This window comes from Cibotium barometz, chromosome 45 (assembly GCF_041138505.1).
Source record: "Cibotium barometz isolate CiBa-2024 chromosome 45, ASM4113850v1, whole genome shotgun sequence".
NCBI classification, from domain to species: domain Eukaryota; kingdom Viridiplantae; phylum Streptophyta; class Polypodiopsida; order Cyatheales; family Cibotiaceae; genus Cibotium; species Cibotium barometz.
In genome coordinates, this window is record NC_141090.1 from 31019720 (window position 1) to 31047656 (window position 27937).

Here is a 27937-nt window from a genome sequence, read left to right on the forward strand (position 1 = left end):
TAATGATTTGTTGGCATTAAGGGATAAAGAAAGCCGTGAAGGGAATTAAATTAAGGAACTCTGTTATGTGATGCATCTATACCAACAAATGTGCTTAGTAATTAAAAAACCTCCTAGTTGACCGTATCCCAAATCTAAAAAGTGGGTGGTAGAGTGGACCCAATTAGTTGGGTACTTTTCAAAGAAGAAAAATATAGTTAAATATTAAGTAAGACTCCCAAGACCATGAATGTATTCGTATATCGGATAGTCAAGAATTGTCTCTCGATTAGGCTATCTTCATAAGAAATCTTGGGGTGTTACTTATCCCTCCCTACCACGACGAGGGATGGAAGGGTACGAGAGGTATCTAACAGGCGGGAGGTATCTTAGAGTGTGTGTGTGTGTGTGTGTGTGTGCCTCTTGCAAACCCTAAACCCTCATAGTGCAAGTGGCCACAAGACTCATACTCTTGGCTAAAGTGTTTGTCCTCAAGCTTGATTTCCATGTCTTTACATACAAATCCTATTTTTTTCTTTTTTTTGAAGAAAATATTATTTTCTTATTCTAAAGTGTGACATTTGATATCTTTTTTCAAATACTTATGTCTCTTCTACTAAGAGATTTCTAACCTTTTATGAGATAACCATTTAATATCTATTTTCATAAAAAGGATCTTTAGTTTATTTGAACTTATATCTTGCTAGCTATGTTTCAAAGTCATGTGATGCAACATTTGAAGTTTTGTCCCATTCGATCTTCCTTGTCATGAGAAGTATCTTTAGTTTGAACCTATATCTTACTTACTAATATGTTTCAAATCCACATAGCATCCAAAGTTATGGGCCATGACTTTTACCCCTACTAAAAAACTCAGTTAGTTATCGTGCTCAAGGAAGGGTGGCATTACTCAGAAATCAAAAATTATATAGCATTCTTTTATGTGCATGCTAAATATGTGCACAAGGAGGGGTGGGATTACTTATAAGAAATCACAAAAAATTATATAGTACTCTTTTATGTGCATGCTAAATATGTGCATAATGAGGGGTGGTATTGCTTATAAGAAATCACAATTTATATAGTACTCTTTTACGTGCATGTAAATATGTTGTGAAAAATATGTGTGCATAAAATATGTGCACTTTCATGTGACTATAGTACTTATATTCATAGATACCTATAATTTCATTTAAATGATGATTAAACAACTTACCACATAGAGAAAGTGAGGGATGCCATAGTTGTCCTGTAAAAATACACAAGGCATATGTTATATGTATATGAGAAGCACAACAAAGAACATGGTATGTGTTATAAAAATACACAAGGTATGTTATATATGCATATAGAAAACACGACAGAGAACGTATACTTGATTGTTTATGAACAACCTTTAAAATGTAACAAAAATCTATTTTCTATCAACCAACATGCTAATTTTGGTTAGTTAAGACATATATGTAATTTCTTCTCTAACATTTCTCCTATATATATTTCTTACTTTGAAAAATTTTAAGGCAGTAAGAGAGAGAAGTTTAATAATAGTTAGTTAGAAATCTCTGTTGTTTTGTGGTTGATTACAAAAAGGATGCATTTACACTACTAACCTTAGGCTAAAATTAACAAAAAAATAAATAGACTACCGTTTGATGATTGATTACAAAAAGGATGCATTTACACTACTATCATTGGCCTAAAATCAACAAAAAATACATATCAAAGTTATCTTCGATTTCCCCAAATCACTCCTACATTCTCTCCCAAAATATCTCCACACTCCACTATTCACTCTCCAAGACTAGGGATATTTTAGGGATTCTTCCAATTAGAATTTCATGCAAAGGAATTAGCCTCAAAAGTGCTCAAAGATAGTCCTTTTCCTTTAGGCCCAAGGTAGATTTTCTTCCTACCCTACACCAGCTATGTTGATCCTATTAAAGAAGACTGGAACTGTCACCCTATTACTCTTAGATTCCCAAGTCTTCCTTGTGCTTATTGGCCATTGGAGACCATTGGGGCAACTGTTGGGCTACCCCACCATCCCAGTTTTCCCACTTTTGCTTGCCCAAGTCACACACCTTGGTTGATGTTACTCCCAAGGTTATGGTGTTGGCTTACAATGAGCCTTTTGAGGATTCTATGCTACTTCTTGGACATGATGGTCCCTTGAAGTAATGTATGGAGATGTCATACAGACCTAACTAGTGCTACGTCTATCTCACCAAATGGGCTACTTTGCATAGGATTGCCTTAGGGCTAGGGGTCATAGAAGTAGTGCAAACACGCTCCCCAAGTAACATAGCCTAATGCTCCACCTTGGCTAGACTTTTGCCCAGGAGTGGGAGGTCGTCCACCCTCCAAGTGGGAATGCTGGGGTATATGATGATGCCCTTTCCAAAGATAACGTACACAATGTTGATGTGTTAAGTTAGAGTGATGAGTTTGTAGAGAGTCATCCTTGTAGAAGGATATTCCATTAGGCAGAATGACTATGTTGAGTCCTCCTTGCTTGGGATGGACAATATGTAGAATGTACCACACTTGGTATGGATACACATGACACATTTCCATCTTATGAGGTCTTGTTGCAAGATGTATAGGATGATATATGCCATGACGTCCATATGTGCATTATGCGCATATGTAGAGATTTTGTAGAGTCTACGATAAAGTGAACATATTGGCATTGGACTTTGCTCCAAGGATTACCCCCTCCTACAATATTATGGGAGGCAGGTCTAGACTCTGACCAAGCAGCTGCTGAACAGGTGTCTCAAAACGCCTAGTAGGCACCATGCACTTAACATCTCTATGGGTCATTTTAAGCACCTTCACAAGGTTTCTTGTTAAATTTAGGTGAGAGACACTATCTATGTTAGAAGTCAATTTACCACCCGCGTTATGTTGTGTTTGGGTTTCCAAACAAATTCATGTTTATGGGGCCCCTTTTATGAGAAATAACCATTTTTGAGCAACCCAAACACCCAACATATTGTTTGAATAGGCGATGAGACCTTGTGGTAGTTGGTGAAATGAAAACCTAAGTTGAAGTTTAAACCAAACTAGTAGAATCATTGTGGAGATATGAGGATTATGGTTTTTGAATAGGAGATGAGACCTTGTGGCAGTTGGTGAATGAAAACCTAAGTTAAAGTTTAAACCAAACCACTAGAATCATTGTGGAGGTATAGGAATTATGGTTTTGTAGAAGTCATGGAAAAATACACATTGTAGTAGCTAGTTGACTACTTGTAGCCAACTAGTATGAGCCTTTTTAGAGCATGTTTTTCTCAAATATGGTACCCATGGTTTGTGACCCTAAGGAGATCTAGTGTGTAGGCTATTTATATGCCACAACTTGGAGCATAAATAGCCAACATGGGGTAAGACATATATGAGACTTTAATATCCAAAATTGGTGTTTGACTAGCACACATTCTACAAATCATCCCACTTCATTATGCTATGTAGTGAGATATGTTTTATAAAAACCTTTTTTTAAACAATTATTTCATACCTTGTCATTAGTATGGGTATTGTTTTAAGAACTTATAACTTATGTACAAATCACATATTTTTTTCTTGTTATTTATCATACACATCACTATGTTCCCTCTATATCTATGTATATAAATGTACATTTAGTATTTTCATTTCTATTGTTGGGTAGTTTTATCTAGAGTAATAAGTTTCAACCTATTAAGAGAAAATGTTTACATTCATGAATAACTCTCATAAACTAAGTGCATGCCAATAGGACTCACAAAATGAAGTCAAGAATGGGTGGAAGACATACCATACCTTATCTATTGATATGCATTATATGTAGTGAGTGAATAAGATAATATTTTTCAATATTATAATATTATTGGGAGGTGAATGCATGTCTTGCTTAAGATGGATACAAGGGAGTGGTGGCATGCCCTTACAAGTGGGGACTACTTTTGACCTTGCATTAAAGTGCTAAGTCCATACACCATGTGTATTCACATGCCTTATTCTTTTGTGGTGAGTGACTAAGGAAGCATCTTCTAAATAAAGAAGGCAAAAATGAAGGGACCCTTTTGGAGAAATTTTGTTTTGGGGTAGGCAAATTTGATTGGATTTTTTAGCATCTTTTGCTTAGAATTTGGCAATTAAAGTTCACGAATTACTTTGTAGGTTGTGCAAAATTTTTTTGTAGAACAGGTTGCGAACTTCAACTTTGCCTTTTAAAGCTTCTCAATCCGAGTTACACAAAAAAAGGTTATAGAAAAAATACTGGCTTGCACAAATTTTTGACAGCTTACATCTCTTCCTCACTTCTTCTCTTACCCACAATCACACTAGCCACTTTGTAATGTTTTCACCCCACACCTGTTTAATATGACCTTTGAAAAATTTGGCTCAAATAGAAAATTGTAATAACTTTTGGAATCTTTCTCCACCACCTGGGACCTAGCAACAGCTAAGACCTAGTCCACTTACAACCTCTTCATTTAACCACTTTCACACCGCTTATATCTTTGCTCGGAGAGTCCCCCTCCACCTATAAATGGGGTCATCTATCACCATTAAGGGAGCACATCTTTCTTCTTTCCTTTTTATCTCTCAAGCTTATGTTAACCTCCTTCTTCCCAACCCTCATGCCATCATAAAGTCCTTATTCTTCTCCCCATGCTCACTCCCTTACCCCATTTATCAACCCATGTGATAGTGCCTTGGGGGTGTTTTCTCCACCATGTGGTTCTTACCAATGCCATTATAGGTGTGTATAACTCATCCATGTGTGATTAGGGTATAGTCCACAAATTTTCCCATGCTCACTTCCTCACCCCACTTATCAACCCATGTGAGAGTTCCTTGGGGGTGTTTTCTCCACCATGTGGTTCTTATACCAATGCCATTATAGGTGTGTATAACTCATCTATGTGTGATTAGGGTATAGTCCACAAGTTTTCCTCTCCATGTATTTTGTCTCCTCCAACCACTAATAAGCAAGCTTGGGCCTACCTCCACATGGTTTCGAGCATTGGTTTGAATGTTTGTCTTTGTGAGTGTGGTTCTCTTAGGAGGTGATAAAGGCCACCTTTCAAGAAAATCCCCCTCAGAGTAGTAAAGCCAAAACCCTCTTTATTATTAAAAATCTCCATTAGAGTAGTTCAAGGTCTATTTAAGCTTCAACCACAATGCACATGTAAAAATTATCGTTTATTTAATCAAGGGAAAACTTCAACACCAATTTTAGTTTATATTCCATGTCTTTTAGTTGTGTAATGTTAAGCATAATTTGCGTATGGAAAGATCCTATGTGTGAGTTTGAAGTTGGTCACACCTTCTCTGGCATGATTTCACATGTGAGATTTAAGAGCTGCTATAACATGCAAAGTCTATGACAAACATGAGGGGTTGAGGCCAAGAATCCCATGAATCTTTGATTCCCAACATACTAGTAAGATATTAGAGACCATTATATTTTGTGTCAGAGAAGGATTTGGCCTTCTTCACTAAGTGATAGTGTATGTGAAAGACTATTTTTGCATCAGAAGATATAAAGATACACTGACAGATAAAGATCACTGCTATTGGAGGCACCATTCTCGTGAGCATTCTTGTGAGTTGTGAAGGGTGGTGGTTGCCTAGTTATCCCATATACACCCCCATATGCAGCCCACTATCTGATGGGTTGGTGCTATAACGGCAAGAGCGTGGTCTGTATGTACTCATTTTCCCCATTGCGTTACCCATGGTGTTAGGGGCTGGCTAGCTCTGCTTGTTGTTTCATGCAATGGCGATGATAATGATCTCTAACATGGCTTCCATGACACTATTCATGGTCGTGCATCTACTGAGAGTTAGCTGGCCGCGTGCATGGACCGATGATTATAATAACCCCACTAAATACCTTTGATTAGAATATCACTTAATTCTTTACAAAAGATTTGTGATACTAATGCATGCCTTTTCCACTAGCACATTATCTTACCCAAATAATATTTTCTTGATGCATGCTTTTCTTCTAGCACATTTTCTTATCAAATTAATATTTGAAAAGAAAATCTCCCTAAAGCTTTGACAATGCAAAGCATGACAATTTTAAACACACTACACAATTCATGCAGGGAAAAACCATCTTTTATAATGCCTTCCCCTTTTGGGGGAGAGAAAAATGTGTCCAAGAGTGTAGTTTATGGAACACTGAGCTATCAGAAGAGAACTACCCACAAACACTTTCTTGTATTGCACACAAGCTAACAAGATATCAAGTTTAGAGAACATTAGCATAGTAACTTAGTATGGATTAGTAAGCTAACAAAAGAGAATGCCCACAAACACTTGTTTAGCACACAAGATAACAAGATGTAAAGTTTGGAGAACATACACATTTTTCTTCTTTGTGTAAGCAATAATCATATTCGCATTTTTCATCTTGTGCATACAAAGTAATCTAAAACAAAATAAACCAATAGATTTACCATCATCTTGTGCATACAAAGTAATCTAAAACAATATAAACCAATAGATTTACCATCATGACTCTTTACTTTTATGATTAAAATAAGATCCTATTAAGCATGTGTTAGCATGTTTTTTAAATGCATATCCTTGTGAAAACACACGTTTAGTACTTACAATTTAAATTCACTATTAAGCATGTGTTAGCATGTTTTTTAAATGCATATCCTTGTGAAAACACATGTTTAGTACTTACAATTTAAATTCACTACTAAGAGATGGATTCAAAAAAATTCAATATTGTGTAGGTACAAAATATAAATGTGTAAACGTATAAATGTGAGCATGTGTGCGTGCCCATGGTGGAACAATATTTGCAGTCCAAGAAGAAAAATGAACTATGTAAATTAAAAGGGTTGTTAAAATATTTCTCATATTGGCTTAGCCTTTGATTCCAAGAGTGTCTAGTCAGATTGATTAATGAATCTATAATCATATTTTTGTCAACTTATTAATTTGGATGCATTCTAACTATTTGGTTTCTCTTTCTTCTTAGGGATTTTCCTTTCCATCATGTAATTATTAAATATGGTAAGAGATGATTCACCTTGGAATGGAACATGAAGTGGTGCAAACCAACACATATCCAAACATTAAATTACCACAAGTGTTGTGTTGATATTCGTAGAGATGGACACTACCTTAGTGGTCATCCAATAGCTTTGATTATCCAAACCCAATTTATTCAAAAGGAATCAAAGTTGGCATTGACATTTGTCTCAATATCAAATGATAGTCATTATCAATTCATTGAAAAATAGTAGAGATTGGACACTACCTTAAGAGCTACCATCCAAAAGGAATCAAAGTTGGCATTGACATTTGTCTCAATATCAAAGGATAGTTATTATTAATTCATTGAAACACAGTAGAGACTGGACACTACCTCAAGAGCTACCATTTAAAATGAATGAGTAGTTGATTGAATTAGAGCATATATTTTATCTCACCATACGTCTTTTTTAGATTATGGGTTCCAAAAGTAAGCTCTCACATAATGGATGATAAGCAACACACGTGTGCTATCCTCATGGTAAACCTCAACTTCTTTAATCTTTGAAGAACCTAGGGAAAATGCATCTTTTGCATGAGAACACTTGTTTTTGTTGAGATTTACCTTTCACACCCTCTTCTTTTTTCTTTGGGCACTTAAAGGTGGAGTGATCGAAACTCATGCATCTAAAACCAAACCCTTCATCTTTGGCCCTTTGAAAATTGTCAAAAACCAAGAGCCATTTCATTTTGGCTTCTTAGGTTTCTCTTGAGAGAACCACCTTTGGATTCCTTAAAATTATCCTTTCTTGAGCCTTGTCTAAACTCAAGCTATTTTCTTTAGACTTGGAAGTATCATGGAAAATATGGACATGCTTGATTTCAACCTTCCAAAAAACATGGGCATGCGTGATTGCATCTTCCAAAGTAAGAGGAGTTGCACATGCAAACAGTACTCTCAATCTAACCCCTAATAAAGCCCCTAACCCTTTGAAAGTCATTAATGTCCATTAGCTAAAGAAATCACTCTCTATAGGAGATAATGAATTAGTCTAGAGGTTTTTTAGAGATTTTACACTCATCCTAGCCCACGTCCAAGAACATTTTTGTTCATTCTTAGGCAAGAACTCTTCATACATTGCTTGCTCAAACTCCTATGTTACCGACTAATAATTCATTTCCTCTAAAATCAACTGACTTGGGATTTCTATCCCTCTTCCCCTCTTCCTCAACCTCCACAAGGGCTTTACCTCCCTCAAGCCTCAGCCCTTGTTCTTGAATTTCAACATTTCTAGCTTTGACTTCTTGGCCTACCTCTTCCCAAATATGTCTAAGTGATGCAACCAACTAACCTATTTCCCTCTCTTGTACAACAAACCATTATTGCCGTTAAATAAAATGAAAATTATCAGCAAGCTCTTGATTTTCGTTATACAGCTTATTGCTGAGGACAAGGTTGTTTTCTCAATGAAGTTGGTCTTAAAATCTTAGGTACGAATTACAACTCACACACCCCATCTTTACTACAAGGTTTCACCTCCAAGTGGCTCTAGAGGTTAAATTTGCAACCCCATGCATAGACTTCAAACACCCACAAAAGCGTTCTCCTTTTACGAGTTTACGGGACACATTTTGTGCCATGTAGATCCTCATGAGGTCGTTGTCGTTGAACCTATGACCTCATGCATGGACTTCAAACACCCTCATGAGGTCGCCGCCGTTAAACGTATGACCTCATGCATAGACTTCAAACACCCCCATGAGGCCACCGCCGTTGTTGAACCTATGACCTCATGTATAGACTTCAAACACCCTCATGAGGTCGCCATTGAACATGCGAACACCCTAACAACAACTAGGCTATGCGCTTGATGGTATTTTGACAAATGAGTAGACTAAAACGAATAATTGTCTCTTCCTTTCATCTTCACATGGGCGTAGACTTCCAATTACACACTGTCACTACAACCATAAGAAGAGAGAATGCAGACTTGGCCAAAGGCATGCATATCCCATACCATACACCTCCAGTTCTTACAACTATCAGACTAGTCAACGCACTTGCTAAAAGCTAGGTCCTCGGGAGGGTTCCTCTTTCAAGGTTGAGTCCCGTGGAGGAACTTTTTTTTTTGGAAACCACTGTCTAATTAATCACTCAAGTTATGGTACAAGTCTAGCTTCCCATAAGAACAGACAAGCTAGAAACAGTGGAAAAATACACCTAATTTCCCAGTAGTGATCTCGCCCAAGGCATAAGGGTCCTAAAGTTTTGAAACAGATATAGGTATCAATCACTCGGTCGGTAAAGAATCATTGATTTCTATCATGCCATAGAGTCCATAGTGCCCAGACTCTTGTCCATGCAAGAAACTGTGAGTAATCTAGTAATTCATTAGAGTGTCTGCCAAAAAGCCAAAATTACTTGGCGAAATGATGCCGAGGAAAACAAGCCTTCAAATATCCAAAAAGCCTATTGAGAAGAGAACGAGAAGACAAACAATGCCAAAGAAAAATTTCTCGTGCACAATAGCACCTGTAACAGTGTGGTGAGGCAATGTGTCTCTTGGCCAGTAGTATACCCACATGAAGCACCCCAATCACGCATCTCCACAGGAAGACTCTCTTTCAAAGGGAGTTTATTTTTCCAAATTCTATTAAGGCATGTTTTTCACCAACACAATGGTTTAGATACCTGGTTAGCATGCTCAACAATCCATGGGGGAGGAATAATCAACTTATATGCTCTATCTGTAGTCAACTTATCAAGCGAAATAGGCCTAAAACTAGGCATATGTCTATCTAATTTCTAATCCATCAGCCTGTTTTGTGCATTTTTGAGTAGAACAGGTTGTATAGATTGGATTATCCGCATAATATCTTGCCATATTGTTCTGTGTGATGCATGCCCAAATCATATTGACGATTTGCTTGAGGAAAGCTGAGAACTTGTCCATTTACATCTATAACATCATGTACATATCAAATACCTTTGGTGGATAGAAAATAAGCCTTTCGAGGTTCCAATAATGCTAGTGATTCCTCAAAGACTCTGCTACAGTAGTGTATACTTCCCAAAGCCAGAGAGTTTCCAATGTCAGCATTCTTGCTAGACCAATGCAAGTGTGAGAGAATCTATTTCCAATCCTGAATAAGCCTAGTAGAATACAGACAACTAGGTATTTTACCATCAAAAAGTCCAAGAATAATGTCCCAGTGTGTAGGGATCCAGTAGCCAAATGCCAAGGTTTGCATATTTGCACACAAGGTGGCTAGCATAATTGCCCATGGTTGTTTTTGTCGCAAAAAATGAGCAATCATAGTGGCTTTTCTGGCCAAGACATGATAATGTAAGTTGAGAATATTCAAACCACCATGCATCTTAGGCATACAAACAAGTTCAGATTTCAATAGTCTGAGATTTTTATCAGCTGTGGCTCTTCATAGACATTCTAAAGCTTTTGACATGAAACTATCGTTGAAGGTTTTCCTGAGCCCATGATGATTCGCACGGATAGGAGCATTCCTGGCATACCACTCATTTTCCACATTAAGGCCCAACGAGCCATAAGAAAAGGAGCAGAGTGTGCGTTGGTTTATGTCCACTTTCAGTCTAATGCTGTCCAGACAACACCCGCATTGGAGCAGAGGATGACTAGTCTCCTATCTTAATATAGCAACATTATGTTGCAAGACAACCTCCCACCCAATCTCCCACCTAGTAGACCCGAGGACCACCTCATAGAGTTATTTCAGCGTTCTAGCAAGTTCCCTTGCCACCTTTATAAGGCATTGAGTGCAAGCTGGAGCAACAGTTATCCCAATTATTCCACGTAGGATTTATTCGGCCTTCCTGCTCCCATCATGTTTGTCCAAAAGAAGGAAAAGACCACATGCTAATGTGTAGATTACACGGTGCTAAACAAGCTAATAGTTAAGAATAGATTCGTCATGCCCAGAACAGAGTACATCTTAGAGTGACTCAATGGTGCTATTTTTCGCTAAGATAGATCTTAAGAGTGGCTACCGTCAAGTTCTGATCTTTGAGGCCAACATTCAAAAATTGCCTTTAGGACCGAGCGAGGCCACTAAGAGTTTGTGGTGATGCCTTTTGGACTCACCCATGCACCAACAAGATGATGTCTTAGGTTTTTCAGGATCTCATTGGCAAATGCATCTTCATCTTTTTAGATGATATCCTTATCTTCTCAGGGACTGTCACTCTGGTGAAACATTCTCTAGTGCTTCTTGAAGTAGGTTTGAAACTGATTTAAAACACACCAACTTAAACTACAAAAAAAGTTACTTTTTAAACACATTTTTAGAATTTTTTTCTTTCTAGGCTCAGGTCTCTAGGTTCATGTGCGTTAACTGATGTTGATTGACTCATGCCTCTAGACTCAAGTCTCTAGGATTATGTATATTTAATCATGCTTGTTGACTCATGTCTATAGGCTCATGTGCTCTTTGTATGAACTAATCAGACAGAGGTCTGAAGTTCATGTCTTTTTGGAGAGCATTGTTTGACAACTTTGGGACTAAGTTGCAGCAATTGGCCTTTGACATTCTCAAATCATACTGCCATGACCAACAATCTAAATGGAAATAGCATTCCGTTGGTGTGGGAAATCCTAAACGATACTCACTCATCTAGTATCGGTCGGACGCCATATGAGGCAGCATTTGGTTACAGGTAAAGAGGATCTTTCTTTTATTTCAGAGAGGGGAATAATTATAAGATCAGAAGGGGAGGTTCTTACACTTGCACACCTCAAAAGCCGAAGGGAGGAATCTTACAGTGCTTATAAAAGCAAGCCAGGCTCTATGGATGCTTTTGCAAGTTAAGTACACAGACAGGAACAATAGAATTAACCCAAGACAACTATACATGTTAGCTGCCAGAAAAGAAGATGACAAGGATTTTCAAATTCACAAGAATCTACAAGCTTACTACAGAGAACACAAGAATACTATAGCCAATCCATTCTTACTGCATAAGATTTTTTATCTTTGGAGCATCAAAGGCATTCTACAGATTATACCAACTCCCAAGATGGAAAATCCAACATGGGAAGAAAGCTGAGTAGGAGAACTTTCTAAGGAAAATCCACAACAGGACAAGGGAACAGAGGTACAATTGATAAAGGAAAGAGTATACAAGTGGAAGAAGATACAACTCTTTTGACGCGATAGGTATCATAATCCCTAGAGGCCAACAAGAATACCGAAACATTTTCGGAAATCATTGAGTCTGTTAAGGAGCGCCTTGCCAAAGCTCAGGAAGCTTATATTAGAAATATGAGCGCAACATGTCCTTTAGACATAAATCAAATGTGCATAGGATAAAATGTTAGCCTAAGCTAGAGTCAAGTGTGTAGCATCACTCCACATGTCAAGGGAAATCAATGGAGAAGATATATGTGTACATCATCAGTGATGTCAGTAGTGCACCTCCTCAAAGGCTATATAAGCCTATGTAACTAATTCATTTTAATGTAATGTAATCAAGTTGTTTTTCATATTATGAATGGCTCATTAGCATTTCCGCCATGATTCTAACATAGTATCAAAGCTACTAGGTCCATTAGGCCTCAATTAAGCATAGTTAGTATCTCATTAATAGGTTAAATTCATATCCTACATTCTAGGCTATATTCTAGGAAGAACACCCCTAACTTGGAGGGCTTCCACCGCCTGTTCTAGGGCAAATTTCACCAAGCTTTCATCACGAAACTTGCAGAGCTACTCAAGGGGCTGAAGCCCATCACTTCGATTACTCAAATTCGTAACAATGCCATGTTGCCTTCTTCTCATAAGCAAGCCAACAGATCTCCAACAAGTTCACAGCAAAATTCACACACGAGATTAGCTCCCGCACCAGTCTCTTCTTCAACACACCCCCGCTCTCACACACCACAGCTTTCCCTTCTCTTCTTCGCAATCATGCTCTATCTACATGCATAATCTCAACTACTATACCCAATATTGTCAGCTATTCTCCATGCAACAGTCCTAGCTTCACCTAACAACAATAAATAATAGATAGTCTACTAATACGTAGATATCCATGCAACAATCCTATATTTCCTAAGGTCCCTAACCATGCCCAATTTATTATTTTCCTTTTCTTGGGTTTGGGATGAGAATCGCTATTGAGCATATCCTTAGGGCTACAAAAAACCCTATCATCTTTTGCCAAACCCCCCATGGTTAGAGCATTTATGCTCAACTAGATGCTATGGACTCATTGAAACAATCCTCACCAAAAAATGCATCTAGGTCCCAACAAGCTTCTTCATGTTCTTCTGCAGCAGTTGCATTAGCAGACAGGCCTACACCCACTCTTTCATAATCTTTTTGAACTGTCATGATTCTGCACCAGTATGGCTTTAATCTGTAGCCATTAACTCTCTTTGAATGGAGATGATCATCCAAATCTGCAAGCTGAAATTTCATCTAAACCCCACTTTTCAAAAGCCCCATATGAAACAATGTTTTTTCTTAACTCATGATGCAACACCCTTCTGCCTTGTTTCTGACATGGCTCATAGCTTTTGCACCAATGATAAACATCCTTCCTCAAACTAGGCCATACATAACCTACAATCAAAATTTTCCTCAAAGCTAGCTTTTGGGCAAAGTGCCTTCCACAGACCCCTTCATGACATGAAGCCATTATAGCAAATATCTCCTTTCTGGTTGTAACCCTTCTCAAAATCAAATCCTTGCTCTTCATATAAATTTGATCATTCATAATAGTGTACTGCAGAGCCCTCTTTATGAAACCATATCTCAGTTTTCTGGATAAGCTTGAAGGCACTAGACTTGTGTGCGAAAACTCCTCGATTTCTTGTAAACTCTCCCTTCCAACGTAGCTAGGATGGGTCACAGTCAGGCATATACATCCAAACCCTTGCCTAAGCCCCCTTTTGCTAATGTATCTGCAGCTTGGTTTAGTTCTCTCTTCACATGTTGAATATGTACCTCTTGAAATCTCTGAAGCATCCTCCTTATTTGAAAGCACCATTCTTTCAACTTGGGAGGGATTCTTGGCCTTCCAGATAGTTTGAAGTTGCCTAATGACTAGTAAGCTGTTGAAAGCCTGCTAATTCCTCTCTTAAGACATTGTTGAAGTCCATACTCAGCTTCATTGCTGGTCTGCACTTACAACGTAATCCCTTCTTGACATACTACTGTACCTTCTGGATCCAACAAGACTACACCTCCACATGCCACACCGGAGCTTCTCTTAAAGGCTCCATCAAAAAACAGAGTAAAAGAATTTGACAGATCTGCTTCACAGCCTTCTTCTTCATCACTGTCTCTTCCCTCAATACCAAAGGATTCTATCTATGTTAGAATATCTACCAATGTAGCTCTTGTGCTATCTTCCACTATACAAGTGAACTGAAACTCCGGCAACTCAACCAACCATTTAGACAATCTCTTGGATGGAAGGTAAGATTGAATCAGATGAGGAAGTAGAGAGTAATGGGTCAGTATAGTGAAAGGCTTTGGAAGTAAATAAGACCTAAATTTTCTTAAAGCAAACACCACAACCACCATCACTAGGTCTGCTTCAGAATAAGTCCTTTCTCCAAATGTCTTTGTTGTGCTGACAAAATATACTGGCCTCATATAGGAATGATCTCTTCCTTGCTGTAACAGTACTGCACCTATGGCATCTTCTCCAACACTAGGATTTACAAAAAACTCTTTACTCCAGTCAGGGGGCATGACCACTCGCTGAGTGCTCAAAATTTCCTTAACCTGCAAAAGGCCTCTTCTTCCTTGTCTTGCCACACAAAGGAATCCCTTTGGGATGCTTGTTGCAATGGATATAAATCCTGACACAAAAGATAAATGAATTTGGCTAGGTATCTTACTTTATGTGTGAATGTCAATAGCTGCATCACATTCTGAGGTGCCTCTAGTAAAAGAAAAGCTTCTACTTTTGCAAGATCTGCCTCAATTCCATTCTCAAAAACCACATTTCCAAGTAGAGTTACCTTGGCCTGAGCCAAATGACATTCTTGAGGGTTCAACTAACCACCAGATCATCTAGCCTCTTCAGAGCCATCCTCAACTTCTCATAGTGGACCAATTTGCCACTATAGATACAGAAATCATCAATAAATACTCTAATGAAGGACCCCAAATAGGGTTCAAACACCAGATTCATAAATCTTTGAAAAGTAGCAGGGGCATTTGTAAACCCAAAGGGCATAACCCTGTATGCAAAACACCCCCCAGGGTTATGCCAAACACCCCCATGGGGTAATGAAAGTGGTTTTCTTCTGATCCTCTGGGCAATTGAAATTTGAAAGTATCCAGAATATCCATCACAAACACTATCTTTCATGCCCAGCTACACTATCTAAAATCTCATCTTGGAAGGGCAATGGATAATGATCTCTCTGGGTCATAGCATTCCATGGCTTAAAGTCTATAGAGACTCTCCACTTTCCATTCTTTTTGGGAGTGATCACTACTGGAGAAGCCCACTCAGAATTGTCAACTGGGAAGATGAACCCTACTTTCAACAGTTTGTTCACCTCCTCTCTTAATACCTACTGTTGCACAACTCCTAATCTTCTCAATCTTTGCACAACTCGTTTGGCCTCTAGCTTCAACTGTATTTCATGTTGCACAGCTGCTGACACCCCCCTAACTTGAGTAAAAGAGGAAATGAATAGATCTGGAAACTATTGCAACATAGTTAGATACTCTTTCCTCTCAACCACTGCTAGATCCTTGGCAAGCATTTTTTGTAAGACTTCTGCCTTATCTAACTTTACTTCATCCTGAGCTTTCACCTTTTCCCTTTCCTCTGTAGGGACATGCACATGAGGTCAGAATTTGGCTCCAACAGTTGAACTTCTCCCTCATCATCCTCCGAGCTGTCCTCCTCTGTTTCTGACTCCTCTGTGGAACTGGTTTCTTCATCTTCATCTTCTGAGGTATCCTCTGGAATCACTTCCCTCCCCTTGGCCATGTCATATTTAAATTGTTTTCTTGCAAGCTAATCCAGTCCCAAAATAAGGTGTCCTCTCCACCAATCTTGTCCTGCTCTCATTGCTATCAGCTTTTGTCCTTGCTAGCATGACATGAACATCCAGCTCAGCTTCTTGTCCAAAAATTGTCAGCTGTAGCCTCTCTACCACTCCCAAACATCCGACTTTTGCATTATTGACCATTCTAACTCTAAACTTAGAAGGTGCACTCACCTTTAGTCTTAAGGCTTCCATAGTCTGCTAGGTCGTTACACAAACCTAGGCACCACCATCAATGTATACTTTGGGAACTTTAAATTTGTTCACCGAGGCATCCATGACAAGCAAATAATCCTTATCTCCTTTAGCACGTACTATATTCAGCTGACCTTCTTTCTTCTCCTTCTTAGAAACCCTTGTGCTGAGCAGTTTTATCCATGTTCTTCTGAGTTTAGGGCATAACTGCAATAGTTGGGGGCCAGGTCAGACTGGGTCCCTTCTGCTAGAGATCCCTCTTCAGAGCATAATCCTCCTCCTAAGCCCCTGGGGGAAAATCTTGCATGCCAATATGCCTTCTGGGTCTGCTCTTCCTCTTACCTTCTTTAAACTGGTCCTCTTCTTGCTTTCCCTTCTTCCTCCTGGATGGTCCTACTTCATCTTCACCCTCTGCACCCCTAGTTATTTTGTTGGCTAACATGTCAGCTTCTCCATCCATACCAATCAGATTAATTTCACCTGGTCTAGGCCCATTTGCTAGCTGTGGCTGGACCTGAGATCCCTATGGATTTGGAATCTCCTTTGCCCTTCTGACATCTTGCCTTTCCTCCCTCCTAGGCGCCAAAGGATTCACATCTCCCGTTCTCCTGGGGTAAGGACACTAAGGAGAGATATGACCCCTTTCCATACAATTGAAACATTGGACATTCACGTTAGGTCCTCCTTTGCCTCTGCCTCTCATTCCTTCTTTGTTTCCTGCCCTAGGGGCATTTCTGCCTCCTTGCAACAAGCTCAGATTCAAATTCTCCATTTGCTGAGTCAGCTGATTAATACCTTGCATCAATTGATCAGCAACTATTGGAACTGGAGCAATCTTCTTGTGTCCTTCTCTCCCCAATCATAGCAGGTATGTTCTCAATTGGAACCTCCCTTTTCTTTTGAGCCAGCCTCTCAAGCTTCCATTGCTTCTCTCTTGCAATCCTTAAAGCTTCTTCAAAGGTTCCTGGTCTTGTTAACTCTACCTTCTCTTTCAGATCAGCATGAAGGGATTGAATGAACATATCTTTTTTAAGGAGGACAGGCAGGTGCTTTGCTCCCAATGAAGCATCCCATGTTCCCCACAAATCCTCAAAATGATCTACGAATCTATCAAACACATTAGATAAACTATGCTTTAATTTTTGTATGTCCTGCCATATAGCATCCGGGGATTCACCCTTCTTATAATACTGCACCGGAGCTCCTTTGACATCTTCATATGCCTGCCCCTGATGTGGCTAACCTCTCCAAAGCTGGAACCATCTTTTGGCATCCCCCTTCAACAACATGGACAACAGTGTCAATTTGTCCTCATCTCTATCCTTCCCAAAAGTGAAAGCTGCCACCTCCGTCCCGGCCAAAAAGTCCTCTGGATCCTCATTAGCATGACCGTGGAACACTCGATAAGACATCATTGCAACCATCTCTACAGTTGACACTTCTCAGCTTCTGCCAACAATCTGAAGGGTGCCTTGGAAGCCCTCCTCTGTGGAGGCATCAAAACAATGATGTGTCCGTGAGAATCTTCCTTTATAGCCCCATCTGAAGCACACCACCGTGGGGAGGAGACTATCACCAGCACCACAACCTAGCAAAAACACCACTAGAGACCACCGACACACCTAGATGACGTCCCCTAATCCTCAGTTGACCCAAATGAATACTTCAACAGCCTCCCAGCCTCTCCATTTAGTCCAACTCCCTACTCAAATTGTCCTCTTAGGTCAGCTCTCACCTCCAATATCTCTAATCTTGCAACTAAGAGCCTCTCCTCACCCAACTGACTGCTAGCTGATACTAGACTCTCTCAATTGCCACAGAAAAATCTGATACTAACTATCTACCTACTTCTGAATCCTGATGGCTTACCCCAGTCCAAAATGGGTCCTCCATTATCCTCGATAACCCTCCAGCGTCAATGGACCTTATAATCACAATCCCAAGACCTTCCTAGTTTATCTGCCGGGACCCTCTTTCGACCTTTTTTTGAACTTTCACTTGCTGAGTTGTGCCTCAAGAATCTGCCAACCATCTACCTCAGGAGCCTACAGTAAACCAGGATCTTTCCCAAATGTCCTCAAACAACCACAAACCCTCATAAATCTCTCAACTTGAAGAGAAATCACACTATTAACTCTTTATTGACTACAGCAAAGCACCCAGCTGCCTCCGAAGTGAGTGTCCCCAACCAACTAGCTAGACTGATCCAGCAGATACAAGAATCCTCTCCTTTGCGTCAGCTAGCACCCCTTGAGCCTCAAAACCCTCAAACCAAGCCAATTCCTAACCTTGAAATCTCTCAGCTAACAACAGGTTTCTCAATGATGCCACAGAAACCCTATCAAAATACAAAACCTTCTGATTGCTAACAAATGTCCTCTGAAAAATCTCAAACCGTCAGCTGAGCCTCAGAATCACTTTCCCTCAACTCAAACAAGTCAAATCAAGGTCCCTACACCCCCTGCTGACTATTTTGATGTACATCTGACTATGGTTGACCCCTACACAGGTTATTTCACCCAGCACAGACTCAACCAAGGCCAGCTCTTCACTTATAGCCTTATCTTCAATAGAACTCCACCGAAACAACACTGATTGAACCAAAGACAAACAAAGAACTCTTCGATTCCACACTACTTGATTCTTTGTGTATTTATTTTTAAAAAAAATTACACAACCCACGATAGGCCTTGAGAATTGAGAAGATGAGAGATAGCAACAAAACAGACCAAAAGAACTCTCACACAAATAGCCTCAACAAAAACCAGAATTGTATTCTCAATCCTATCAAGATCAGTAATAACAAAGATCTGCAGCAATAGTTTGCAGGCTTCAACTATCCACTACAACTGGGAATTGTTTCTGAGCAATCCTTGATATAATCCAAGGTCCAATAGTGATGCACCCTAAGAGGTTCTAGGACACAACTTTCCACACAAAACCCTCTAACACCTCTACAATCCATGCTCTGGACAGACACAAGTCTCCTCTACAATCCACCATCACCTTCTTCTCAGAAGCAAGCCAACAGATATCCCACAAGTTTCATAGCAAACTTCACACACGAGATTAGCTCCCTCACCAGTCTCTTCTTCAACACACCCCCGCTCTCACACACCACAGCTTCCCCTTCTCTTCTTTGCAATCAAGCTCTATCTCCATGCAAAGTCTCAACTACTCTACCCAATCTTGTCGGCTATTCTACATGCAACAATCCTAGCTTCACCTAACAACAACAAATAACAGATAGTCTACTAATACGCAGATATCCATGCAACAATCCGTTGGGCCACAAAAAATCCTATCACCAGCAAGCCAACAAATCCAGGAGAGATGTCAATTTCAAATAAGAGGATTGAGTATGTCTCCGGATCATGAAGCAACGGTTGAAGCAAGTGCGCAAGCGTTGTCCCAAGCTTTAATTCCATAGTTTAGGCCCTTTCCAGTCATTCAGAAGTTAAGTGATGTCTCTTTGAAGTTAAAGTTGCCAGAAAGTTAGACTATGCACAATGTCTTTCATGTTTCTTGGTTGAAGCTAGCATTGTAGGATGTATCAGAAGAGAAGCAACCCGATATGATCGATGAAGTAAAAGTCATAGAGCCAAAACAACTTCTCCTCCATAGATGGAAGCATGGTTCCGGTCGAAGAATTAGAGAGTTCTATACGAAGTTCAAGGATTGAGGAACCCATGAAATGGTATGGCTAGACAAAGTGTTCTTTCAAGAGTACCCCCAATTATTGGTGGACTACTTGGAAGCCCTAAACCTACCATCACCGCCGCCAAGCTAAGCAGGAGGGAATGTCATGTGTACCCTGCACTGGGGTACACAGTGACACATTGGCATCATCATCAATGCAGCATTTGTACAACAATAGTATCTTTTAGGAACATTTGTTCTACGTTGTGACCCCATTGTGAGCCCTCAGTCCAGGGACAGTCAGGCACGAGCTACGTAGGTCAGTCTTTGACCCATAAAGGTCAGCCCTCTTAACCCACTCAGAGAACCCCATCAGATAAGTGCATGTAGCAGTCAGCCATAGATTAAGTCTTGCACTAGAAGCATCATTAGCATGTAGGGAGACATGGGCATGAGTACGAATGAGTACTTGCAGCCCTACAATATGCCATGGGCAGCCCATACAACAGCCCATCTAGGCTGTAGAGTATAGTCGGCAGCCCCTAGCAGCCCCTAGCAGCATATGGGGGACAGGCTGACAGCAGCTATGGGCAAACATTTGGGTAATCAAGCCTGGCCGACCAGCATAAGCAGTGGCCGACAGTAGCATATGGAGCAGCAGTACCTTGTGGAGCATTAAATGCTATTTTAGCATTATTTGTCCCATATAACCTGGCCGACTGCGGTTGCCTCAGCCGACCAGCAGCCCCAAGCCCTACAAAAGCATGCACATTGTTCTCAGCCTAAATCATCAAGCATTATTAAGTCATCAAGTCAGCATTCAGTCTTCATCCTCTCTAGGCAAATCTTGAAGCCCTCTTCAGCATTCAGCCAGCATATGTGCAGTCCTACAGCTATCTTGGACATGCATAAGTGGCCTAGAAGAGTCATCAAGTCAGCATTCAGTATTCATCCTCTCTAGGCAAATCTTGAAGCCCTCTTCAGCATTCAGCCAGCTTATGTGCAGTCCTACAGCTATCTTGGACATGCATAAGTGGCCTAGAAGAGTCTCATGTAGTGCCCTTGGATTGGTGGATTCTCAGTCGATACACGGACTTCATCATCTTTGCGTTGGGCATTCATAACTCTTGTTCTCAAGCATTGTACAAAAGTTCTCCAAAGAAGTAATATAAGCAAATACTCCTGCTTGCAGAAGGGGGGGGGGGGGGGGGGGGGGGGTTCAGTGGTGGGTATTTGGGACCCGATGCTATGTCGTCTACGTTCTCTTCTCTCTCTCTACTCAATGAATGGATGCCAAAGATCTCACCAAAGTAAAGGTTTAAAGAAGGCTTTGTTGCGTGTCCCCACGGTTAACCTCAATGCACGTAATACTAACCCTAAGGTGCCCGTTCACACCTAGATGGCCATGGAGAAAAACCGAGTGGGACAAAAGTGCCGATGGCATAAGTGCATGACCTCACAGGTAGTACTACCAAATATCTAACAGTGCACACAACCATCTTGAACAGTACGTGGAGAATCTTTGGCTTCACTGATGATTTGATTTGATTTCAGACAAGGGAGAGTCTTCAGAGTGTCCTTTGCCTTAAGACGCAATGAACCTCCCTTGTATCTCATAGTACACTGGGCATTGTGCTCCATCTCGATCTCCCAGACTCAACGGATCTTGTTCTCTATGAAAATTCCCTTCACCTAGCCTCCATCCTCAAGCAATGTGATGAAACTTTGATATGGCTGATCACAATCCTCATGGTTTTTTATGAAGATAGGCAGGCTTCTCAATAAAGCCATATCTCGAAACCTCATAAAGTGGTCTGGGTAAAATTGCATCTTCTTAGGAAGTTGCAGTGAATCCAGCCCTATGATATGGATCTCTAGTCTGAAGAGGTCAGCTTGATAAGTTAGTTAATGTCTTGGCAAGTGAGAGGTAATAGTGGTGCATCCAAACTGTAATGTAAGAGGGCGTCAACTACCAAGATGCTATTCACCTAGACGAATCTACTGCCAGCAGCCAGAAGGTCATTGTCTAGAAGAGGGATTGAGCAGCTCTAAACTCTACAAGAATAATGGAGTGGGGCACTAACAGCTTACTCTGAATCATTCATGAAAAGATCATGACCTGCAATCTCTCTATCCTCCTCTAGTCAATCCTCCCCAAGGTCTAGTCCCAACAATGAGGCCTCATACATCACAGCATGTGTCACAATGTGTTTAACAGCCACCCCTTAGTGGTAGACTCTCAAAAGTGAGCCTGGAAGCTTTGCCACTCCAAGCCAAATCCGCATACCCTCTCATCAGGTGAGCCTAGGCCCCTGGCTGCATAGTGAAGTAGGGTCCAGAAAGGGTCACTCCCAAGCATACATAAGATGATACAATGTCTACCTGATCCCCTGCTTATCTGAAGCTCAGTCTGCTGGAAGCCACTGAGTGTGAGGTGTTGAAGATCATAAGCTTGGTCTTGCAAAGGTTAGCTGTGAGGTCCGGCTGGTGCTCATGTAAGGCTTGTGAGACCATGAGTGTTTCTGTAGCCCCTCTCTGAAATTAGCACTCTCGTCTGCATAAAGAAAAAATAGGTGCCAACATATCACATTGTGTGGAGTGTGACCCACCAAATCTGCCAATGAAGTCAGAGATCTCATCTATGTAAAGTCCAAACAGTGTTGGAGAGATAGGGCATCCTTGCTTCACCCATATGGTGCTGATGAGCACATTTGACAGGCCTCCTTTTGCTCCAACTCTCCGTGTCACCAACTCATACAATGCCATGACTCCCCGTGTCATCTCCACTGGCAGGGCCAACTCCCGAAGGCATCTAAGAAGATGCACTCGGGGCACAATATCAAAAGCCTTGTGGAAGTCCACAAAGCAGCAATAGACCTTCCACCCCTTCGACCGAGCCTCCTCAATGATGGCTCTCAATGTAAAAATATGATCCAGGGTGAAATAGGTCCTCTGAAAACCTATCTGTCCCCTAGATTTATGCCCATGTCTCTCTACAAAGGACTGACCTCAGACTCCAGCATTGACCCATTAAGTTTGGCCAATGTGTGGCGAATCATGCTGGTGCAGTAGTTTTTGGATCTAATGGATCCTCAGCCTTATGGATCAACACAATGGTGTTACTAGACTATTGAAGGAACAGGAGAGCAAGCTAACTCTAGGTGCAGAAAGGAAAGATGGCAATCATAATGAAATGGAAATGAAAGGAAATGAAAGCAATGAACAAGTACTTACATGTAGACCAAGATAGCTTGACTTGATTGATGTGACACACAAGAAAGTACATCACTCTTATAGAGTGAACACACACTCAAGTACCATATGCTTATGGGATAACTCCCAAAGTGACACGTGGCACTCTCTCACACAAAGACTCACAAAATACACACTCTTTGACTATGATTTCCTCAACATCCCTCCTCAAAGCAAAGAGTGTGAGACCCAACACGCGAGGAGTAGAACGATCCCCCCTCCACCGCTGTACTGCAAAGAGCAAGTCCAACTATCCAACACCTCCCGTGTGATAGTGACTTATGAGTCAGCTTGCGACCGGCAGCGAGAACCATCACTCGTCACCCCCCCCCCTTACTTTGAACTGGGTGTGACCTTTCCACTTACAGTATCTTCATATGATGTTCTTGTTGGCTTTTCATCTACTGGCGGAGATAAGCGCCTCTTCATAATGCTTGAGGTCAAGGATGTAGAAGTGGTTTCCTTGTTCTTCCGGCGGTCTTTCTCAATGAGAAGAGCAACCAAGTCATCATATGTAGTAGCGGCCAGGCGTAATACTTCAATGGTCTGCTCAAAGCGAGAAATACCTTGCATGCTTTTGATTAGTACTGCCATCTTGTCCTCATCATCTGGAGAACACTTCAAACTTGATAATTGTTGAACAAGAGAATTAAAATTGGAGAGATGATCACTTAGCTCTTCATCGTCTTACATTTTCAGCTCATAAAACTTCAGTTTCAGAAAAACTTTGGAATTAGTGACCTTGTTACCAAAGATGCTCTCCAATCAATGCCAGATCTCCTTAGCCATGGATGTAAAGTCGACGTGATGAATGAGAGAGTCCGCCAAGCAGAGACCAATGAGGGCAATGGCTTTTGCATTTTGCTGCTTCCAAATTTTTCTTTGTGGCTGATCAAGTGCATCAATTGTGTCGTTCTCAACAACATCCCAAACTCCTTCACGCATAAGTAGCAGCTGCATCTTGGTTTGCCATGTGGGAAAGCCTTCCCCCTTGAACTTATCCATGAACACTGTACTAGAAGATAGCAAAGTAATGACTCAAATCTGAACTGAAAACTTACTGTTTTTGCGATGGAATTCAGCTCAAAAGACTTGATGGTCAGCAACAGTAGTCAGCTGAATAGTCCTGCCACAAAAATGGCCTTCTATCCCACGAATGGAAGCTCCAAATGACCCCAAAAACATTGCTCAAGGATCAAAAGATCGTGCCACACAACAAGGATACATGCTGCCCATCCTGCAAACAGCCTGTATGACAGTCGCAGCTTGCTGCCCGCATCATGGAACACCTCCAAAGTCGATTATGGCTGCCCATGAAGAAGAACCATGACCCCTCCTAGCTGCCCAACAGCATGTAGAAGTAGAAGAGTTGGCCAGCAGCTTGAAAATATGGAGGAGATGCTGATTTCGAAGTGGGAAAGAGGGATGCAGCAAGGCGACATCAAGAGCAGTCGGTCATTAGAGAGAAAGAGAGAGAGGGACCATACGGGGCTGGAGGAGAGGAGAAGAGAACCTCATGAGAGTGGGCAACCAAAGGAGGAAGACCAACTTCAATTTGTGGGTCGGCCTTCACCCCAAGGGTTGCCCATGGAGAAGCATGGCTCTGATACCACATGAAGGAACACGAGAGCAAGCTAACTCTAGGTGCAAAAACGAAAGATGGCAATCATAATGAAATGGAAATGAAAGCAATGAACAAGTACTTACATGTAGACCAAGATAGCTTGACTTGATTGATGTGACACACAAGAAAGTACATTACTCTTATAGAGTGAACACACACTCAAGTACCATATGCTTATGGGATAACTCCCAAAGTGACAGGTGGCACTCTCTCACACAAAGACTCACGAATACACTCTTTGACTATGATTTCCTCAACACACTATGAGGGTGGAAAACCTTGGCAAAGAGCTATGTTAAACATACAAGATATAGAAAGGGGGCCAAAGTGTCTCACGTGTGAGCGATATGCTCAGCTAGCAAGTCCTCATGATCCTTGGCATTCCCATGTTGCAGTTTATGTATGGCCTTAGTAACATTATGTATGGTAAAGAGAGTAGGTCGGGGGAGGTGTGAAAGATCTAAGGAGGACCTGGATTACATGCTGGCAAACTTTGCGCTTGACCCAGTGGCCCCCATTCCTTCCTTCCGCTGCCCTCTTCTTTCCACCGCCGCCTCTGCCTTCCTTCTGCAGCTTGACCCTGTGCTGCCCCTGCACTGGCCTCTCCTTGCGTCTGACCCTCTTCCTCGCGATTCGCACCCCCCCCCCCCGGCCCCCCCCCCCCCCCCCCCCGGTTCGCGCACCTCCTGTGAAGGCAAGGGCTGTGGGACACGGTGTCGCCGCCTTTGACTCCATGGCAGACACTCTAACAACTCTGACTAAGGCCGCCCCTCCCTGCCCATCTTTTTCTGAAGCGGACCTCCAACTCCTCGCAAAGTGACAGTCGCCTCCCTTGATGCCTCCACATTGGTCTGTAAACTAGCCGCCCGGCGCATGGACAACTCAGGGCTTTTGCAAGCTAGCCTCATCGACGTTCCTAGAAACGCATTGATATTCATCCTCTGGGGTGTGGATACTACAAGGTTGAGTTTGATTAGCCTGCAGCATTGGAAAGAGTCATGCAGCTGAGCATATGGCGACAGAATGGAGCACAAAGTCTATCTGCCGCTATTCACGGGCAAGCGTCATCTGTAGGATCTGCGTATCACCGATGTGCTCACTCACTTCTGGCCATTAGCATGGATGGAGGTGGGTGGCTCTGGCCACAAGGACCCAGGAGGGGAGCTCGTGTCCTCCAATCTGGAGGTGCTTCTCTTTGGTATTTCTTCATGTTTCGGTGGCAGTACCTCTCCTCCCTCCTACAGATACCTTCATTGTGACAAATGGAGCCTAGAGTATGCATATTCCAGGACCTACAAATACCTTCATTGTGACAAATGGAGCCTAGAGTATGCATATTCCAAGACCTAGACACAGGGCTGCACATGGAAGGAAGGATTCATGCCCACCTGGCAAGGATTCGCCCTAGGAAAGATAGTGATTACTCTCCATCCAAACACATGCCCAAGACTCTTCAAGTGGAGGGTAGTTTCGATAGTTCCACCTCCCACCGCTCTTAGCTATGTGGATTGTCTCATGGAACATTTAGGGTTTGGGAGAACCACAGGGTTTGTAGAGGCGTGGAATCCTCAAAGAGGAGCTTCACAGAGCCGTAGTTGGCAGACCCATTGGCATTCTCTTCCTCTAGGAGCATCATCTATCCGAGGGTACCTGCCATTGCGAGAAGATTCTTCAGTCCAAGAATCACACCTTTTGGTCACATGCTTTTGGCCCCTCCAGACTAGGGTGGGGTATGCATTTCTGTCAAGCGTAGAGTGGGCTTCCTGAACCTCTATGCACCGAACACCGCAACAAGCAAAGGCACTTTCTGGAACACAGGGTCCATCAGTCCCTCTCGTTTTCGATGCATGGGTGGTGATTTCAACATGTTAGAGAGGACGGAGGATAGACTTGGAGAATGCAAGGTCACAGTTTTAGGCAACGGAGTACTCGGTCTGGAAGGAGTTGATTCTGGCTTTAAGGGGACATGAACCTTGGCATTTACTTGAGTTCGGACACATCCCTGGGAGTCTGTGCTTCCCGAGATCCGACAAGAGGAGAACAGGCTCCAACCTTTCCAGATTAGACCATTTTTTATGTGGATGAGTGGGCTTGTAGACAAGGGGCATGGTTGGTACACTAGCACGCACTACTTTCTCTGATCATGCACCCGTCATTCTCTCCCTAGATGACCTATGGTAGCAGGACAACCATTTGGGCACCTGGATCCTAGACAACCTCATTCAAGATTCCAAGTTTTGCTGCAAGATTGAGAAGATTTGGGAGAGTTTGGATTTCCACATTGGTTCAACGGTAGGGGCTTTGGATGCAGGCCCTAGAGAGATTAGCAGTTTGTTGCAGGAGGCCACACAGAGCAGACTGGCTCGCTTCAAAGAGCAAGAGAGGAGCATCCTCCTTGCAAAGCGACTTCAGGAGAGTACCTTGGATAGCACATGGATCGAAGCCCAGATGGCTACAGCCCATGCAGAGCTTAGCTCCATCGAGAAGCAGAGGGTGGAGAATAGATACCATGCTAGCGCCTCCTTTTGGACCTAGGTGGGAGATAGGATTATTGAAGATTTTTGTGAGATTACAGGCCCACACACATGGACGGATGGTATCCGCAAATTGCGAGGCTAGGATGGATCCATAGTTGCTAATCCCCGTCAGGTGACGAGCCATTTCCACGGATTTCTTCCATTCCCTCTTCACGGCTGCCCCTCTATCCTCTCAAGTGATGGATGCATGTGAGTAGGTCTGATGGTCTATGAGAGAGGTGGTCCCCCCCGCTCTCCGGACTTTCCTATTGACACCCTTTAGTTTAGAGGATCTTGCGGAGGCTCTGCTAGCACTCCCAAAGGGAGAGGGAGAATTCCTTGGAGAGGATGGGCTTCTTGTTTCCTTATTTCTTCGTCATTGGGATCTCATGGAAGGTGGCTTCAAAGCTGCCTTCAATGAGATTATGACCACAGGCTCCATGAACGAGAGGTTATCATAGGGTGATTAATTTGATTCCCAAAGAGGGTGGTGACAGATTGGAGATTCAGCAGTGGAGACCCATCACCCTCCTAGGGACCACATACAAAATCTTAGCCAAATCCATCAGCCTTTTCCTCCCTGATTTGATTCATGGCACAAAGACTTTTTGTTTAGAATCGGAGCATTCTGGACAACATTTTCACTTTTTGGGAGGTAACCGCTTCAGCCATCTCCAACGGTAGCAGGGAAT

At 41.8% G+C, this 27937-nt stretch overlaps 1 protein-coding gene across 1 annotated transcript in view; it reads right to left on the bottom strand.

Annotated features, from left to right (window-relative positions):
- The window catches only part of LOC147612640 (uncharacterized), a 106244-nt gene that overhangs the window by 25448 nt on the left and 52859 nt on the right, over positions 1-27937 (bottom strand). The window contains exons 3-4 of the mRNA XM_086783555.1: positions 6344-6409; positions 1196-1228 (exon numbers count right to left, since the gene is read on the bottom strand). Coding sequence (XP_086639681.1) covers positions 1196-1228; positions 6344-6409 — 99 coding nt within the window. The remainder of the gene's footprint in view (positions 1-1195; positions 1229-6343; positions 6410-27937) is intronic.